General features: G+C 53.2%; 2 protein-coding genes across 5 annotated transcripts in view; one reads left to right on the forward strand and one right to left on the reverse strand.

The window, feature by feature from the left end:
* LOC136424438 (transcription factor GATA-4-like) overlaps positions 1-18,525 on the reverse strand; it is a 58,851-nt gene that overhangs the window by 34,252 nt on the left and 6,074 nt on the right. Inside the window, exon 1 of one of the 4 annotated variants that reach the window (XM_066413037.1) lies at positions 67-342. The exons of the other annotated variants lie outside the window; for them this stretch is intronic. The gene's annotated coding sequence lies outside the window, so the exon portion shown is untranslated. Of the gene's footprint in view, positions 1-66; positions 343-18,525 lie in introns of those variants that run through there. 4 annotated transcript variants of the gene reach the window in all.
* LOC136424523 (protein FAM186A-like) lies at positions 10,741-13,050 on the forward strand. The gene is made up of 2 exons (XM_066413137.1): positions 10,741-10,863; positions 11,809-13,050. Exons 1-2 carry the CDS (start codon positions 10,741-10,743, stop codon positions 13,048-13,050), a joined length of 1,365 nt encoding a protein of 454 aa, XP_066269234.1.

Here is an 18,525-nt window from a genome sequence, read left to right on the forward strand (position 1 = left end):
GATAATAGTGTGGATAGTAGATAAGAAAGTTGTGTAGGCAAAGTGTACGGTTCAATAACAACATGCCTGTAGATAGATACACGCGTTCCTCCGGGCTTCCGCCTCGCTCCGGACGGCTGGGTCGGACAGGCGGGGAGATCGTCGTGTGGCTCCGCCGGGAAACTGGGCAAAACTCCGGTAAAACTCCGAGGAACAAAGTTGTCTGGCACGGCGGCGGTACTCTCCTCTCGGCAGCACAGGCGACACGGACTAGTCCAGCACGCAGGGCTTGTTACGGGGGTCCAAGGCGCCACGTAATTTATTAATATCCATCGACATATTTGTCGAGCGGCCGTGTCACGTGACCCGGGGGCATTGTGCAGCCCGAAAGCGTGGCGCCAGTTCGGAGCTAACGCGCGCGCTGATTGGTCGGCTGGCGAGCAGCCCGTGCCCCCTGTCACTCACTCGTCTGCCCCCCCCCCTCTCACAAACACAACATTATCACATCTGTAAAATCCCCCAGGAAGGCTTCCTTAATGCCGAATATTATCCGCAACAAGACGCGTCTTTTTCCTGCCGACAGGCCGGATTCAGCAGTTCCTACAATAATCTCGGACATGGTCTTCTCACCAAACCCCACTTCTCAGTATCACATCTCCGGAGGACAGGAGAAGCCGCTTGAGAAGTCTGTGGTTGTAAAGTTTTGTTGGTGTTAATAATGCGGGATAATCCACTTCAGCGGATTATCGTGCTGGTGCGAAACAAATTTATAGACTTCGGATCAACTCTTTAAACAGACTCGCTGCCGCTGCCATGAGCTTGAGTCGTGCGAAGTTCTCCCGTGTTAAAGCGCGAGTGGAGATGTTGAGTTCTGATGCGAAGTTTGGGTTGATTTAAATGATTTTAATCCATGCAAAACTGTCCGAGTCCTCAGACATCGCGTCTCCAGCCCACAATGGGCTCCAGGTCGGCGCGCAGGAGTGACAACACTTTAATCAGCGGTAATTTGGGTAATTGCCGCCGTTATTATACCCGGACAGGAGCCTCGTTCCGTCCTTTTGTTTTCGGCTCTTCGGATGGAAAAACGGGTCAGAAGGAACCCGCCCAGACCAACAGGCGAACAAAGCCCCCCTGCCGCGGGCGGTGTGCCGCGGGTTCGGTCCCCAGGTACGCGCAGGTGAGTTGTCTTTCCGTACGGCAGGCTCGCGGGGAGGAATCTTCATCCATCACGCAAAGCCGGCAGGGGCGCACGGGAACTGTCACGGGAACTGTCACTCAGGCTGACGTCTTCTCTGCGGCAGAACTCGCAGGGTGGCCTTTTCATCCATCAGAGCACAGACGGCAGCGTCTGACGCGGGGACGCACAGAACTATCGCAGCGATTCTGTAGCCATTATGGAAACAGTCCTTAATTCTTCTTACCAAAACTATCGCTACACAGGAACGATCACTACTGACGGTAACGCAGAAACTGTCGCATCAATTCTTGTTATCGATATCGCGGATTTCGGGGCGACCCTTCCCGCCCGATCCGGGAACTATCGCCGTATCTTTACTTTCTCGTTGAACCACTTGTGATCTAGAAGGAAGCAAAACAACGCGCGAAGATAACAGCGCGAAGTTCCGATAGAGTCTCCCTCCCCTCGGAACAAATTCATTCTAGCACTAACTAATCTCCGAGCAGAGGTTAGGCTCCGGCTTGTTTTGGACGCCTTTTTTTGCGTTTTTATCGGGCTTCATATTTTGCAAACTGGCTGGCGGACAAAAACATGATAAAAAAATCTGATAAAAACGCCAAAAAGACGTACAAAAATTGTCGGAGCCTAACCTCTGCTTGGAGAGTAGCAATCAACCGACTTAGCGTAACGTCCGTCTTGGATTTTACTAGTTCTTATCGACGCGTCCGTTCTGGATTTTACTACATGTAGTTCTAGTACTAAACCGTCTTAGCGACACGTCCGTTCTGGATTTTACTACATGTACTTCTAGTACTCAACCGTCTTAGCGACACGTCCGTTCTGGATTTTACTACATGTAGTTCTAGTACTAAACCGTCTTAGCGACGCGTCCGTTCTGGATTTTACTAGTTCTTATCGACACGTCCCGTTCTGGATTTTACTACATGTAGTTCTAGTACTAAACCGTCTTAGCGACACGTCCGTTCTGGATTTTACTACATGTAGTTCTAGTACTAAACCGTCTTAGCGACACGTCCGTTCTGGATTTTACTACATGTAGTTCTAGTACTAAACCGTCTTAGCGACGCGTCCGTTCTGGATTTTACTACATGTAGTTCTAGTACTAAACCGTCTTAGCGACACGTCCGTTCTGGATTTTACTACATGTAGTTCTAGTACTAAACCGTCTTAGCGACGCGTCCGTTCTGGATTTTCACTTCCGCTCCCAGGCCTCGCTACAAGTTATTTTAATGAGGATCTGCTTTTCGGCGTTGTGATACTCTAGCCGTGAAACGGTGCGGATAGAGGCTCTATGCTTCATCAGCCAGATCTCATTAAAGTGAACTCCGAGCCGAATTAGCTGCTGCCGCTGCGCGTGAGCAGGTACAGCGCTGGATGGGAACAAGTCAGGTTTGCAGTTTTCGGAGCTGCGTTAGGATGGGAACATGTTAGCCTCCGTTGCACATCCTTCCGACTGTTTTCTTTTTCAAGTTACACTTTCATTATTACATTTTTTCCTCTTATTGCTGGACAGCAATAAGAAAAAAATGTAATGCACGGAGGCAAGGAACAAGTCAGGTTTGCAGTTTTCGGAGCGCCTGTTTTGGGGAATTCAAACATGCGCCAGTTTAATTTTTTTCCAGTTTGCTGTGCTGAACGCCTGTTTGATACAGACCAGTGGCTAAAGTAGGCCACAGATGAGGCTTTGGGTTTGTTTTGTTGGCTGTAGGTTTGTTCAGCACGGCGATGTGTTTGGCTATTGTTGGGGAAAAGCGTGTAAGTAAATGTGGGGCGATTTTACACAAACAGCGCGACACGGTCCTTGGAACAACCCAGCGGGCCGCGCGACGTACGAAAGGCTTTTACGGCCCGTCGCACGTTCATCCTGGATGTAACGTACAGCAGGGTCGTACGGGCCCTAAAATGCCTGACGTGCGTCGCGCGGGGCCGATACATGCCCAGGGGAAACGGCGTTATCGTACGTCATTGTCGTACGTCGTTATCGTACGTCGTTATCCTGCGCGGTGTCGTGCGTCGTTATCGTACGTCATTGTCGTACGTCCAGAAAAACGTCCCTGTGTGTATTGGGCTTCCACAGCCGGGGAGTCTCGGTGTGTTTCTCACGTACGTCCCGTCTCTCTGCCTTGCCTTAGCTTTCCCAGGCGCGGGGTGAGTTCTGAGGTGAGTTCAGGAGACCGCGTGAGTGGGTGTTACGGGGCAGAACATGGCGGCCCGGCCTACCCGACTTCCATCCCGCTAAAGTTTGTGAAACTGTAGCTGGTCCTTGTTCCTGACACTGCCCCCCCCCCCCCCCCCCCTCCCATGTTGGTTTGATTCCGCCCGTTGGGAGCCCATGTCGCGCCGCCGGAGCCGGGTTCTCCCAGTGACCTGTGTGATCGCGAGGCGGTGCCAGTGCTGGGGGCGAGCCCCCCCCCCCACCCCCCCCCCCCCTCCCATGTTGGTTTGATTCCGCCCGTTGGGAGCCCATGTCGCGCCGCCGGAGCCGGGTTCTCCCAGTGACCTGTGTAATCGCGAGGCGGTGCCAGTGCTGGGGGCGAGCCGCCCTTTAATTGCTGAGACTTCCCAGCCCGCCTGCCAGCTACCTGCCCCCGGACTGACCCCCACAACAAATTTGAATTATTGCCCCCCGATTTTAAATAAGGTGGTGCGAAAGGGCACATGGCGACGGAGCTCTGCTTAATCATTAACACTGGCCGTTATTCATTCACTCAGTCAGCCAAGATGAGCAAAAACTGGCGGAAATCATTCTTACCGACCCAGCCTTGTACAAACCGTGAACAGTCTTACGGATTAGAGTAACTCTACCGACTCACGCAGTCTTAACGTTTAATAGCATCTTACCGACCGATGCAGTTCCACCGACCCACATAATGGCCACATACTGACACAAAGTCATCACTCCCATAGACCCACACAATGGTCACACAATCCAACCGACCCACATTGCCATACTGGCCCAGCTACTCGACCCACAAAGTAAAACCGACCCGACCATTTACCATTCTGACGACTGTACCTTTCTGCCCGAGTGCTAACCCATGTATTCCTCCCGACCCATACAGCCCAACCGACCCACCCGTACATTGTCCTAACGACCCACACAGCCCGACCCACCCACCCATCCATTGTCCTCCCGACCCAGTCTCGCAGCGTTCTGCCGAACCCGCCTGTTTAGGTGGTTGCCTGCGGCGGTTTGCCCTGATGTTTCGTCAATTGACCCGTTTAGTTACCGTGTAATTATCGATAAGAGAGGCTTGTGCAGAAAACCGTCTCTCAGGGAGACCCGTCAGGGGCGCGATGGCGACACGCCGGGAAATCAGGCGGAAATATTCCAAGTGTTCAACACTTCACGTCACAAGAACAGATCTAGTCTCGGTGTTATTATTGTTAGCACCTGTTGTTGTTGTGATACCAATAATGTTTACAGGTTATTGTTTGCTAGCGCACCTATAACACGCCCGGGGAAACCGCTATCATGTTATATCAGCGGTCGCTTAATGTGTTTGTGGTCTTTATTACACAGACCTACATGTACGGGATAACTGTTTATTACACAGACCTACATGTATTGTATGGGATAACTGTTTCACCCTGGTCTGGGTACATGCTGTCCGTACTAGCCTGAGGGCCAGACTTTTTCCAGGGCCTACATACACAGGCCAGATTCTCGGCTGTAGGGCAACACCCGCACACACCTCCACCCCACCCACACCCGAGTTAGACCCGGAGAAACACCATAGATATCATAAAGATCGGGCGTCTGGCATCCAGGATAGTCTCATTCCTGTTTCAGGCCCGGAGTGACGTTTTAGAAGTGATTTTCACATGTGAGATTAGCAATTTGATAGCAGAGAACGTCTTGTATGTCAAGTTTAAGCCTTACTAAGTTTTCGCAAAGCCCGAGTAACTTGACGCTTAAGACGTTGTTGACGATGTCTTCATTATAATAAGAAGAAGCGGGGTTTGTACGCGGAGTTGCAGAAGACGCAGCCCCCTCCCTGCGGAGTTCCAGCCCGGCCTTAAGACGTTGTTGACGATGTCTTAAGAAGCGGGTGTGTACGCGGAGCTGCAGAAGACGCAGCCCCCTCCCCCTGGAGTTCCAGCCCGGCCTCGCCGCTGCCGCTGCAGCTATTAAAAACGCACGAATCTCAAATATGTCGGCGATAAGAAGGCAGATAAACAACTGCCCTCCTGTCAAGCGGCCTACAGATAGACTCGAATAAACCCATAATATACGAGTAGGCAACACAGAAACGTGTGGCTAAAACTAGGTCCACTTTTCGTCTCGAACAGCGACAGAGCCTCGCGCTTGGGCAGCGGGAAGCTTCGTCTCGCAATCTGGAGTTTTTATTGTTCGTTTCTAGACGGAACTCGGTAGTTTTCACCGACCGAAGGTTTAGAACGTTTGTCGAGTTGTTTAGATGTTTTGTTGGTCGACAGCGCAAATTGGCTGTAAGGTCAAAACGGCGATAAAACAAGATCATCAAGGGCAGGCGTGATTATCAAGGTCAGGCGTATCATCATGGCCAAGGTCAATGACACGGCGTTCAGCTGACAAGGAGAGGCGCTTCTGCGGTACTAACGAGTCGTGACGTCACTGGCGCGCTTCAGCCGTTCGCGGAACAAAGTTGACTTTTATTCACTTCTGCTTCATTTGACTTTACTCACTGTACCATGTGTGTCATTTCGTCTTCTCGGTGTTGTCATTGTACTTAGATAGAATAGGCATATCTTGATTTAACCCCCCCCCCCCCCCCCCCCCCATCCGTAAGGCCGCGAAACGTTTTCTACCCATAATGTCTGTTCTCGGGCGTCTTCGGGGTGTGGACGGACTATTTGAAGAAAAAATGGATGCAGGCCGAAGAGTAATGGACGATGGGGTGGTCTGCCTTTTTTAGTACGATAAATTATAACTTAAAACTATGACCATGACTATATGGTGCAGCACCCCCTCCCCTTCCTAACTACCCCCTCCCCCCTGACACCACCCCCTGACAGCCTGTACCCCCTCAGATCCAGCCCGGCCCTGCCTGTACGCAGGGCCGCCAGCTGGGGTGTAACATCACTATAATAACCCTTCCGAGTCAAACCGTGACTAGATGGAGCAGCACCCCCCCCCCTCCAGCACCACCCCCCTGACACCACCCCCTGACAGCCTGTACCCCCTCAGATCCAGCCCGGCCCTGCCTGTACGCAGGGCCGCCAGCTGGGGTGTAACATCACTATAATAACCCTTCCGAGTCAAACCGAGACTAGATGGAGCAGCACCCCCCCCCCTCCAGCACCACCCCCCTGACACCACCCCCTGACAGCCTGTGCCCCCTCAGATCCAGCCCGGCCCTGCCTGTACGCAGGACCGCCAGCTGGGGTGTAACATCACCATAATAACCCTTCCGAGTCAAACCGTGACTAGATGGAGCAGGACCCCCCCCTCCAGCACCCCCCCCCCCTGACACCACCCCCTGACAGCCTGTGCCCCCTCAGATCCGGCCCGGCCCTGCCTGTACGCAGGACCGCCAGCTGGGGTGTAACATCACTATAATAACCCTTCCGAGTCAAACCGTGACTAGATGGAGCAGCACCCCCCCCCCTCCAGCACCCCCCCCCCCCCCTGACACCACCCCCTGACAGCCTGTACCCCCTCAGATCCAGCCCGGCCCTGCCTGTACGCAGGGCCGCCAGCTGGGGTGTAACATCACTATAATAACCCTTCCGAGTCAAACCGTGACTAGATGGAGCAGCACCCCCCCCCCCCCCCTCCAGCACCACCCCCCTGACACCACCCCCTGACAGCCTGTACCCCCTCAGATCCAGCCCGGCCCTGCCTGTACGCAGGGCCGCCAGCTGGGGTGTAACATCACTATAATAACCCTTCCGAGTCAAACCGTGACTAGATGGAGCAGCACCCCCCCCCTCCAGCACCCCCCCCTGACACCACCCCCTGACAGCCTGTGCCCCCTCAGATCCAGCCCGGCCCTGCCTGTACGCAGGACCGCCAGCTGGGGTGTAACATCACTATAATAACCCTTCCGAGTCAAACCGTGACTAGATGGAGCAGCACCCCCCCCCCTCCAGCACCCCCCCCTGACACCACCCCCTGACAGCCTGTACCCCCTCAGATCCAGCCCGGCCCTGCCTGTACGCAGGACCGCCAGCTGGGGTGTTACATCACTATAATAACCCTTCCGAGTCAAACCGTGACTAGATGGAGCAGCACCCCCCCCCCCTCCAGCACCACCCCCCTGACACCACCCCCTGACAGCCTGTACCCCCTCAGATCCAGCCCGGCCCTGCCTGTACGCAGGACCGCCAGCTGGGGTGTAACATCACCATAATAACCCTTCCGAGTCAAACCGTGACTAGATGGAGCATGACCTTCAAGTGGCTCCTCCGGCTCAATCAAGGCCCCCTAACCCCGCGCTACATGTGTTCTGTGCTCAATCACGGCCCCCTAACCCCGTGCGACATGTGTTTTGTGCATTTCTGCTGATTCCTCCTTAACGATGTGATTGTAACGCTGACAGCCCGGGTAAACCGGCGGCTATCGGCAGCGGCGCGAGGCGGCAGCCCGGCTATTATTGCCGCCTGATTCACGGCGCAGACACGCTGGCGTCGCCCTGCTCTCCGGAGAACGGAGTGGCACTGAAGACTTCAGCAACACGTGTGCTGAAAAAACACAACAACACGGACTAACCGGAGCAACTAACACTTCTCCGGACTTCTCCGGCTATTATTGCCGCCCTGATTCACGGCACAGACACCCTGGCGTCGCCGCTACTCTCTGCGGAGAGCGGAGTGACACTGAGGCCTCCCCCAACACGTGTGCTGAAATAACACAACAACAGCGCGCCCCTCGGTCTCCAATAACATCGGACTGCCTGCAAAAACACAATCATATCGGACATCTTCGTCTTTAAGAAGTAACATCAACTTCTCTTCAAGGAAATAACTCCCTACTTCTCCGCCTTTAACAACCGGACGAAGTGACATCGTATTTCTCCGTCTTAAAGGAAATAACTCCGCACTTCTCCTCCGTCTTTAAGATAGAGGTGAGCGGATTAAGCGAAGTCCGCGCATTATGACGGCGTGATAAGGATGACGGACAGATGTCAGCGATTTCCTGTCTGACTCCGGCCGGGAATCCCCCAGACGGGCCGAATTGCGAGAGGACCGAAAAAGGAGGAAGGCGTTGGAGGGGCGCCATCATCCCGGGTAATATATGAGTCGGTCTGAAGCCTAAAATCCGCGGAATGCCGGCGGTGTGCAGGTAAAATGACACGCATCAATCTGGCGGACAGGCGCGCGAAATGAGCTGGTGCTGACAGACTCCAGCCCTCCGCGCCGTCACCAGAACCAGCCCTCCGCGCGGATCAGCCGTGTTTGTGAAACTTTGCCGAAGTTCCGTGTCAGTTTTCCGCCGAGTGAAACTTGAAGTGGTGTCAGGCGTCGGGCGGAAGCCCTCTGCGCAGAAGGGCCGAGCTAAGAAAACAGGGAGCGCCTTCAGGCAGGGCCTTAGGGAGCCGCTAAAACGGTGGAACCTAAACATGGTCAGCGGGAGGGAAAACAGCGCCGCGCGGGGGGATGGATGTCAGATGAGTCGGGCGGGATAATTAGGTCGGCAGGACCGGCACGTCGGAACCAATCTGGACAAGATTAATGGTGACATCTGTGGCCAGAAACGGGCACACAAGTGGCACGGCAGAGAATAACGGGTACAGCCCTCATAACGGGCACACAAGTGGCACGGAAGAAAACGGGAACAAATTCGCATAAAGGGCACAAGTGGCAGGGCAGAAAATAACGGGTGCAACTCTCATAACGGAGACACAAGTGGCACGGCAGAAAACGGGAACAACTACAAATTCGCATAAAGGGCACAAGTGGCAGGGCAGAAAATAACGGGTGCAAGTGGCACACAGGGCAGAAAAAGGGGTTCAGACTCTCATACAGAACTCTATACACAACTGGTACAAACCAGCTACAGACTCTCATAACGGGTCCACAAGCAGCACGGCAGAAAATAACGGCTGGGCAGAAAACGGGTTCAGACTCTCATAACGGGTACAAAACGAGCTACAGACTCTTATAGCCGGTACAAGTGGCAGGGCAACAATACCCCCTTCCAGGGTCCTTACAAACTCTCATAACACGTACAACTTGCAAAAGTCACTTTATCAGCCGAAAAACGTCAAAAATTTCGTTTGCGTTTTAATAACGGAATGGCTGTCGTATTGGAAAGGTCCGCGTCGAAATCACATCTAATACGGGACGAAAAAAAAGTTTCTGGACGAGTCGAAAATCACGTCATTTTCTCGAACCCTTCCTCTGCCTGCGAATCGCATGTTCACTTCTAGACAGGGAAGGAAAGAATGGCAACACGGGATGGTCGAAAAAAAGGTGTGTGCTTTAGGGTCGAAATTCAAAGAGAATGTGTTCTATACCAGGAAAGCGTTCAAAGGTTGTTAGAATGCGAGTTTGGGAAGGTTATTGCAGTCACTGCAGTGCCCCCTTGTCCTTGTCTGTGTCTGTAATCAAATAAAGATTTTTAAAATGGCTTGTGAGCGAATGATTGAAAGACCTACGGAACGGTCAGCCGGACTTTCCCGTTCCTGACCGGAAGCGGAAGTGAGGGTCGGCGGCGGGATCAGGCGGCAGGTACCAGGGGTGCTGGCCTAAATACCCGGCATTCCCCGCGCCAGGAGGAATGTTCGCACAGCCGCTCCACTCACGGCTAACATAGCCTCTAACAGGCTCCAGAGGGTGATGAAATATAGTAGAAATTGGCCAAATTGTCAGATAACATGCCAGAGGAGTTAGCTGGCCAGGGATCTAGGTGATCCTAGGTCGCAAAATGTACACACCGGCCAGCTAATTCCTCTAGCATGTTATCTGTCTATTTCGGCCAATCTCTACTATGTTTCAGCGACCTGTGGAGCCTGGTAGAGGCTAGGGCTAACAGGAATCTACGCCTTACTCCTAACCGCCCTGCACAGCCGGTAAACGCACGGGGAAATGGAAACTCCGTTTCACTTTGAACCGTCTCTTCAAAATGAACGGCGACTCCGTTTCACATTTACCGTCCAGCCGAAAAGCTATGACACAATTGGACTTGTAAAACCCGCCTGTATGTGTCCTACTTCTCTTCCATCCTCAGGGAACTTTCAAGCAACAAGTGGGGCCCTTGTGTCCAACAGCTTCCAAAATGAAAAGAGATTGAATTTAACGGACCCACATGAAGACGATAATCTTCAGTGTAAAGTGGCCACTTGTTTCTCCGCATTCTGTAACTATCCTGGCATCCAAACCTATTATAGCTGCCGAGCACGCTCCTCTCCAGCCCTGACATTTCAGCGCGACTTGTGCGCAGCCTTGGGGCATGAGTGTGCGGCAGAGTTATTCCCGTTATCTGACTATCACCCCATCACACTCCGCAGTCCCGACTACTGCTTACAATCTAATCACTGCGCAGTTTCAACAACCCTAATATCTAATCGCGCGACCCTCGCTACACAGATATAACATACACATGTCACTCCCGGAGAAATCCTTCCGACTCTACAGCCATGGGCACCACCCCGTCTGCCTGTACCGGGCGGACCCTCCTCTCGGCCCGGGAACCCCCTCCCCCGCCCCCGGCCCCGCCCCCTCCAGGCCACCTGTCCGGCAATGACAGACGCTGCCGGACGGTTCGGGCAGGAATGGGCTGTTGCTCCTCGGATAATCCGGGCTGAACCGGCAGCAACCAGAACCGATAGGGAACAAATTGCCTCTTAGAGACCGGTAAGACTCCAGATCGCTCCAGACTCGGGCAGAACAAGGAAACGTTAGCCTCTAGCAGGCTCCACAGGGCCCTTAGAGACCGGTAAGACTCCTGATCGCTCCAGACTCGGGCAGAACAAGGAAACGTTAGCCTCTAGCAGGCTCCACAGGGCCCTTAGAGACCGGTAAGACTCCTGATCGCTCCACACTCGGGCAGGAGAAAACGGGCAGGCGTAGGACAGGTACCCTTCTGCAGAACAAGGAAAGGGTGGAGGAACGGTAGTCTCTAGCAGGCTCCACAGGGCGCGTAGAGACCGGTAAGACTCCTGATCGCTCCAGACTCGGGCTGGAGAAAACGGGCAGGCGTAGGACAGGTACCCTTCTGCAGAACAAGGAAAGGGTGGAGGAACGGTAGTCTCTAGCAGGCTCCACAGGGCGCGTAGAGACCGGTAAGACTCCTGATCGCTCCAGACTCGGGCAGAACAAGGAAAGGGTGAAAGAACGGTAGCCTCTACCAGGCTCCACAGGCCACTGAATTTTTTTACAAATCTGCCAAATAGACAGATAACATGCCAGAGGAGTTAGCTGGTCAGGGAGTTCAGACCTAAGTTGCAAACTGTGCTCACCGACAAACTAACTCATCTGGCATGTTACCTGTTTATTTGGCAGATTTGTACACTTTTTCAGCGACCTGTGGAGCCTGGTAGAGACAAGAAGAACGATTCCTGTCCTTTCCAAATTCGCAGTCAGACCTAACAGAGAACACAACATCACTGACCCGGGGGATGGCCAGGGAACAGAGGCAGTGGGAGAAATACAGCCTATAGAACCACCGGCGTGCCGACGCACCGGGCTTCAGCCAAACCCACCAGCGTGCCGACGCACCGGGCTTCAGCCCGACCCACCGGCGTGCCGACGCTCCGGGCTTCAGCCCGACCCACCGGCGTGCCGACGCTCCGGGCTTCAGCCCGACCCACCGGCGTGCCGACGCTCCGGGCTTCAGCCCGACCCACCGGCGTGCCGACGCACCGGGCTTCAGTCCGACCCACCGGCGTGCCGACGCTCCGGGCTTCAGCCAAACCCACCGGCGTGCCGACGCACCGGGCTTCAGCCAAACCCACCGGCGTGCCGACGCTCCGGGCTTCAGCCCGACCCACCGGCGTGCCGACGCTCCGGGCTTCAGCCAAACCCACCGGCGTGCTGACGCTCCGGGCTTCAGCCCGACCCACCGGCGTGCCGACGCTCCGGGCTTCAGCCAAACCCACCGGCGTGCCGACGCTCCGGGCTTCAGCCAGACCCACCGGCGTGCCGACGCTCCGGCCAGCCCGACCCACCGGCGTGCCGACGCTCCGGGCTTCAGCCCGACCCACCGGCGTGCCGAGGCTCAGGCCAGTCCGACCCACCGGCGTGCCGACGCTCCGGGCTTCAGCCAAACCCACCGGCGTGCTGACGCTCCGGGCTTCAGCCCGACCCACCGGCGTGCCGACGCTCCGGGCTTCAGCCAAACCCACCGGCGTGCCGACGCTCCGGGCTTCAGCCAGACCCACCGGCGTGCCGACGCTCCGGGCTTCAGCCCGACCCACCGGCGTGCCGACGCACCGGGCTTCAGCCAAACCCACCGGCGTGCCGACGCTCCGGGCTTCAGCCCGACCCACCGGCGTGCCGACGCTCCGGGCTTCAGCCAAACCCACCGGCGTGCCGACGCTCCGGGCTTCAGCCAGACCCACCGGCGTGCCGACGCTCCGGGCTTCAGCCCGACCCACCGGCGTGCCGAGGCTCAGGCCAGTCCGACCCACCGGCGTGCCGACGCTCCGGGCTTCAGCCAAACCCACCGGCGTGCCGACGCTCCGGGCTTCAGCCCGACCCACCGGCGTGCCGACGCTCAGGCCAGCCCGACCCACCGGCGTGCCGACGCTCCGGGCTTCAGCCAAACCCACCGGCGTGCCGACGCTCCGGGCTTCAGCCCGACCCACCGGCGTGCCGACGCACCGGGCTTCAGCCAAACCCACCGGCGTGCCGACGCTCCGGGCTTCAGCCAAACCCACCGGCGTGCCGAGGCTCAGGCCAGCCCGACCCACCGTCGGCCGTCCGGCTGTCGATGGGCCGTGAAGTAAACTCCGGGAAGAATGGGCGTTCCGGACCGGTGGCAGCGGACGTCAGTTTAGTGCCCTCGGCAAATACGGCCGGGCCCTCTACTGTATCAACTCAGCCGCGTTAACTCTCTTATCGGGGAGGATACGCGGGGACACACGGGGTCTTGGAAATATATATATATATTTATACATATATAAATTATCTTTGTAATAGAACTATATATATATACATATATATGTATATATTACAAAGTTCCTTTCTGATTGACTCTTCTTCCGTGCTGCACATCGGTCCAGCTTCTCAGTCTTAGAAACAACTTAAGAATATGTGTCTCCTTGTTCCAGTGCTTTTAAGGCTCACACTTGGTTTCTTGGGTGGCCAAATTCGTCAGTTAATTTGGAATCACTTTTGCACGGTCTCACGGGTCAACCTGATGGAAAAATATTCATAGTCAAGACGAAGTATGGAAACTCGGTCAAATATCTTTTTTTTTCATGTCGTCCTATACTGCGTGAAGAAATCGCAATGTTAGATGTGACACGAGAGATTCGCCTTGCACGCGCAAACACGCAAGAACACGATTCACTCTTACTCGGTACGGACCAACTGGGAAATGGACATTAAAGCTCAGGAGATGAAATAACGAAAATGTCAGAGATTATTCATCATCGTCATGAAAGCTCATTTTTAACGTGAGATAAGGTGATCGACTCTGACTTAGACTTCGCGGCTGACGTGTCGTCCAAACTATGATGGAGCCGAGCAGAAATTCCGCCGACGTTTCGCGTGTGGTAAGGTGCTTTCTTACTGCCCGGTCATGAGCTCACCGTTGTAATGGGTTAAGTACAGGTCACAACAGAAGCATAGTCGCTGTTCCAGGGGAGTGATCAACTGTTGCGAACAATCCGAATGCACTCTCCGAAGGTCTGAAGGAGCAGAACGAAAATTCTGCCGACATCTAGCGTGAGGCAAGGTGCTCTCTGCAGTGCTCGGTCATGAGTTGATCTTTGTTAGTGGGTTAAGTACAGGTCACAGGTTGTTCCAGGGGAGTGATCAGCTGTTGAGAATAGTCCGATTGTACCTCTGAAGGCACCTGTTGTGAAATGAGCTCCCGTATCGCCCCACAGATGATGGATCCGAGCAGAAATTCTGCCGACATTTCGCGTGTGGCAAATTGCCTTCTTAGTGTTGGGTCATGAGCTAATGTTTGCATCAGCTGTTGAGAATGATCCGAATGGATCTGGCAATTTAAGAAGTTTGGTACCGACATTAATAACCTGTCAGATGACATTTATCACATTTGCGTCTAACAGGATATTCTTTCCTGTCCACGGGAAAAAGTTCTCGAATATTACTTGATGTGCAAACTTTTTTGACAACTTCTAACTTCTCAACGATTAACTTCTCAGCATCGACCTATCAGACTCAATAGACTAGGAACCAGCTCTTAATTTATACTTATAGTATTTGCTTTGTCTGCTATGTATGTACATATGTACATATGTCTATTTATTTTATGTGATGTCTTTTGTGATGGTGATGGCATGAAAATAAGTGCGACGTGAGTGTGTCGTCACCGTGTATTGTCGATAACTGTTGTTCTGACTAAATAATCCGGACGCGCTTTCTAAAAGTCTGATCGCAGCACCTGTTGTGAGTCAGACTTGATATGACCTCTAATGTCTCAATCGAACTCAACATTGAATCTCCGGATCGATCTAATCTCGCGCCTCCATTCAGAGCCGTGCCTGTGACCTGCAGTCGCGCCGGGAACAAAGCGCGGAGGCGTCGCGTGCGTCCCTCCTCCCGACGGAGCCCTCCGCACAGACGCACCGGGAACGCAGATCAATACAGCACAACTTGTGCGTCATTAGAACTAGATATAATTTGTGCGTCATCACAACTAGATTTAATATAGCCTAGATACCAGACTGTTTCCCGGGCCTACACAGGACAACTCCTCCGCTCTAGGACCCACAAGAACTAGCCTGGAATCCAAACCTATTATACCGGTAGCTCCCGAGTCTCCTCTCCGCAAATACTATTACGGGGGCTATAATAGATTTGGATTCCAGGCTACACAAGAACATTCTACAACAGGCCTTTGTTGTACCAACTACTAACTTACGCCGAACTTCGTCCATTTCAAATACGAAGTGTCATATTCTGCCTGGTTTCACGTCTGTTTTCCCGTTTGTCCTTTTATCAGCTCCGACTGAGAAGACTGTCGAAATGTGACGTTTCTTTCACGGAACCTTTCAGATCGACTAACTGTGACAGCCGTCACTATGACCGTTGTAACACGGTATGTGCTGTTCACTAAAACAGCCGTCACTATGACCGTTGTAACACGGTTTGTGCTGCTCACTACTGATTACACTCACCATGTACCAACGAGCCGGCTCTTCTGTGTGCTGGAACGCGTTTGTGATCGCGACAGTTTATCAAACAGCGCCGGTGTACACATGTACATGTATATACGTATCGTCTTGTTCAATTCAACCTTTTCACGTTCACAAGTATGCAAACATACCTGTCCGGTACTGATTGTTGACAATGTAATTAACTATTACGCTAACCAGTGCCAATTTTCTCTTGACTTGGCCGTTCCTAATTATCCTTAGTTCATCTTCTGCTCTGTTATCAGTTTGTGGTTATTTTATTTTCTCGCTCTTTAATTTTGTTTGAACATTCGTGTGCACTTTTCATCCTGAGTGGCGGCATGGGCATACCGTGCCGTCCAATGAAGTTTGGATGCTGCATACATTAACAACACAGAATGTTGCTCATATTCTCCAAGCAGAGATTCAGTCGTCTTCGTTTTCTCGCATACATTATATCTATAATTGAAAGATAAGGAATGAAAACATTGGGGAATTTCCCGAGCAGCCTTCGTAACCCGGCTTCTCCTATTGGGTCAGTAAGTCGAACCAAGGAGGTTATACTCCATATGGGGTATAACCTCCTTGGTCGAACTTGTCTAAATCTTGAAGTTTCTGACTTAGAGAGAAGAGATGTTGCTTAAGACTTAAGTTAAGTGGGCGTTGGTTCAGTGCCCAGAAGAGGTCCATGTGGCCTTGCACTGAGCAAACTCGTTTAGAAAAATAGTTATATAAAACGGAAGAACTTGGCACGCAACAAAAGGAATAATCAGAGAATGGTGTTCAGTCTTGTTGTTTTTCTCTCCCGGTCAGAAGAACAGAAGCCGCGCAAACCTTGGCCCAGATCTCGAGTTGCGCTGCTGACATGTTGTTGTGCTCTTGAGTTGCGGCCCTTATCGGCGGCAGGGTGTCCTATCACAGGCCGTTATCGGGGAGGCGTTGGGCCCTGCCCCGAGGAAAAATGATCCGGCTCTCGGTGCCTCCCGCGTCACGGTGGCTCGGCAGCACGAGGGTCGGTGCGCGGCGCTAATGGAGCGGAAAAGCGGAACCGGCGCGGCGGCAGCGCCGTGACGGGCAAGCGGGGCCGCGGTAAACATTGGGAGTGCGCGGAGAGACTGCGCCGCTTACAGGCCACGGGCCACTGGCAGGCAACCTCGGGCCACTGGGAGTCGTTACCACGGGCCACTGGACGGTGTAACCTCGGGCTACGGGCCACTGGACGGTGTAACCTCGGGCTACGGGCCACTGGACGGTGTAACCTCGGGCTACGGGCCACTGGATGACGTAACCTCGGGCCACGGGCCACTGGCAGGCGGACCTCGGGCCACTGGCAGGCGAACCTCGGGCCACTGGGAGCCGTTGACACGGGCCACTGGACGATGTAACCTCGGGCTACGGGACACTAGACAACGTAACCTCGGGCTACGGGCCACTGGGCGGCGTAACCTCGGGCTACGGGCCACTGGACGGCGGAACGTCGAGTCGGTGGGAGGCGTAACCTCGGCCGACTTGAAGCGGTGCAGAATACTTCAGATGTATAAGACACGCGGCCGAGCGGTGAAAAGCCGCGGCCTTCCGACAGTCCCGTCTTGACACTTTTTAATATTGTTATGACACATCATCTACCATCGTAGATCTATGCAGGGGATAAATATTGTATCTCTCACACCACATTGGTATAGATTGTTACAATTCATTAGAATCAAACAACGATTATGTACAAAGGCACAAAAACTGCTAACAATGCAATTAATTGAGCAAAGAGATGGAAAGAGTGGCTCAAGGTTCTACACGTGCGGACACAATCAGCCTTCATCGGACCCTCCTCCGAGCTGATCCCGGGAAGGCAACACCTGACGACAGATCGGCACTTTAAAGCCGCCGCGCAGGTAAATGTAGCGGCTCGTGTACACACCTTTCCGCGCGGCCTTGGAGCGCGCAGCGTGCGGCGGCGCCGTTCTCATGTGCGGCGCGTTATCACACAAACTTTCAGTCCCGGACCAACAACCCGCAACGCGATAGGCTTATGCGCACGCGACCGGCGGTTTGGGCTAATCGGAGCCGAAAAGCACCTTGTATAAAGCCCGGTTATCTTCGCGCTCCACTTTGCGCGATAAAGACGCGGGGACGACTTTGTTTATCGGGTATAGAAAGTGCGTTACGCGTTAGAGCAGCCAGAAAGGCCCGATACGTGAAACAAAAGGCAATTGTATTTCACTAGGTTGGAACAAGAAGAGAGCGGGAATAAAAGGATCGGTAACGCACTTAATGTACTGAAGGCCTCTAATCGCCTCCTAATTAAAGCGCCGCCGACAACACAGAAGTTGTGGTTTTAGGCGATATGTTGATACTTTTGTTTGTCCCAACTCCAACACGGCAGGATTCAACAGCGTTGGGCCGGAACCTTGTTTTTCCGAGACGTGCAGTAAACTTGCGCAGAACGCGACAACAAGACGGGGCAGCCATCCCGGTAACGGCGCTCACCAACCCGACATAACGGCACAACAGTCGCCGTTATTTGCCCGGGTTATTCTGTAGTTGTTCTGTGACCAAAGGTTGCTGAGACCTGGGCAACGTGAGCTGTTATTAGTTTCTTCACCAACGGGAGTTTGTCGTCCGAAACTGCCGTTGTCTAACTCTAAGTCGTTGTCCCTCAGAAAGATTACCCTTCAAAAGGCTATGGGACTTCATTTACCTTATCATGGTTACCGTTCTCTGCCCAAAAGAAAAATCAAAAAGATAATACAACTCCGACATAAAGTAGAGGAGTAAAACATTGAGGAGTAAAACATTAGGGTCACAAAGCATCTAACATACAAAAGGACAAGACCAAGTAGCGACGAAATAGAGTTATGTACAACTTATATCCTCGTCGCCACTTCTACAGCACGGAAAATAAATCATTTAACAAGACAATCAAACATTTAGTAGATAATAAGAAAAACAGAAAAACACAGTTTATGTGTGAATCGAAGTCCGAACTCCCCGCCCAAAGGAAAAAAGAAGACCTTATATAACTTTTACCGTGAATCGTTTCGTTGCCATACTTGCAGTTTTGTTTACTATAGTTCACAACTGAACTAAGAAGACTAAAGTGACCTACCACATAAAATT

The sequence above is a fragment of the Branchiostoma lanceolatum genome, chromosome 18, assembly GCF_035083965.1.
Source record: "Branchiostoma lanceolatum isolate klBraLanc5 chromosome 18, klBraLanc5.hap2, whole genome shotgun sequence".
In the NCBI taxonomy this organism is placed as follows: domain Eukaryota; kingdom Metazoa; phylum Chordata; class Leptocardii; order Amphioxiformes; family Branchiostomatidae; genus Branchiostoma; species Branchiostoma lanceolatum.

What these genes read in the sequence shown, in the direction of transcription:
- LOC136424523 (XM_066413137.1), top strand. Translation starts at nt 10,741, where the DNA reads ATGGGCACCACCCCGTCTGCCTGTACCGGGCGGACCCTCCTCTCGGCC. An exon ending in ATGACAGACGCTGCCGGACG is followed by an intron (nt 10,864 to 11,808) that starts GTTCGGGCAGGA and finishes CAAACCCACCAG; the next exon opens with CGTGCCGACGCACCGGGCTT.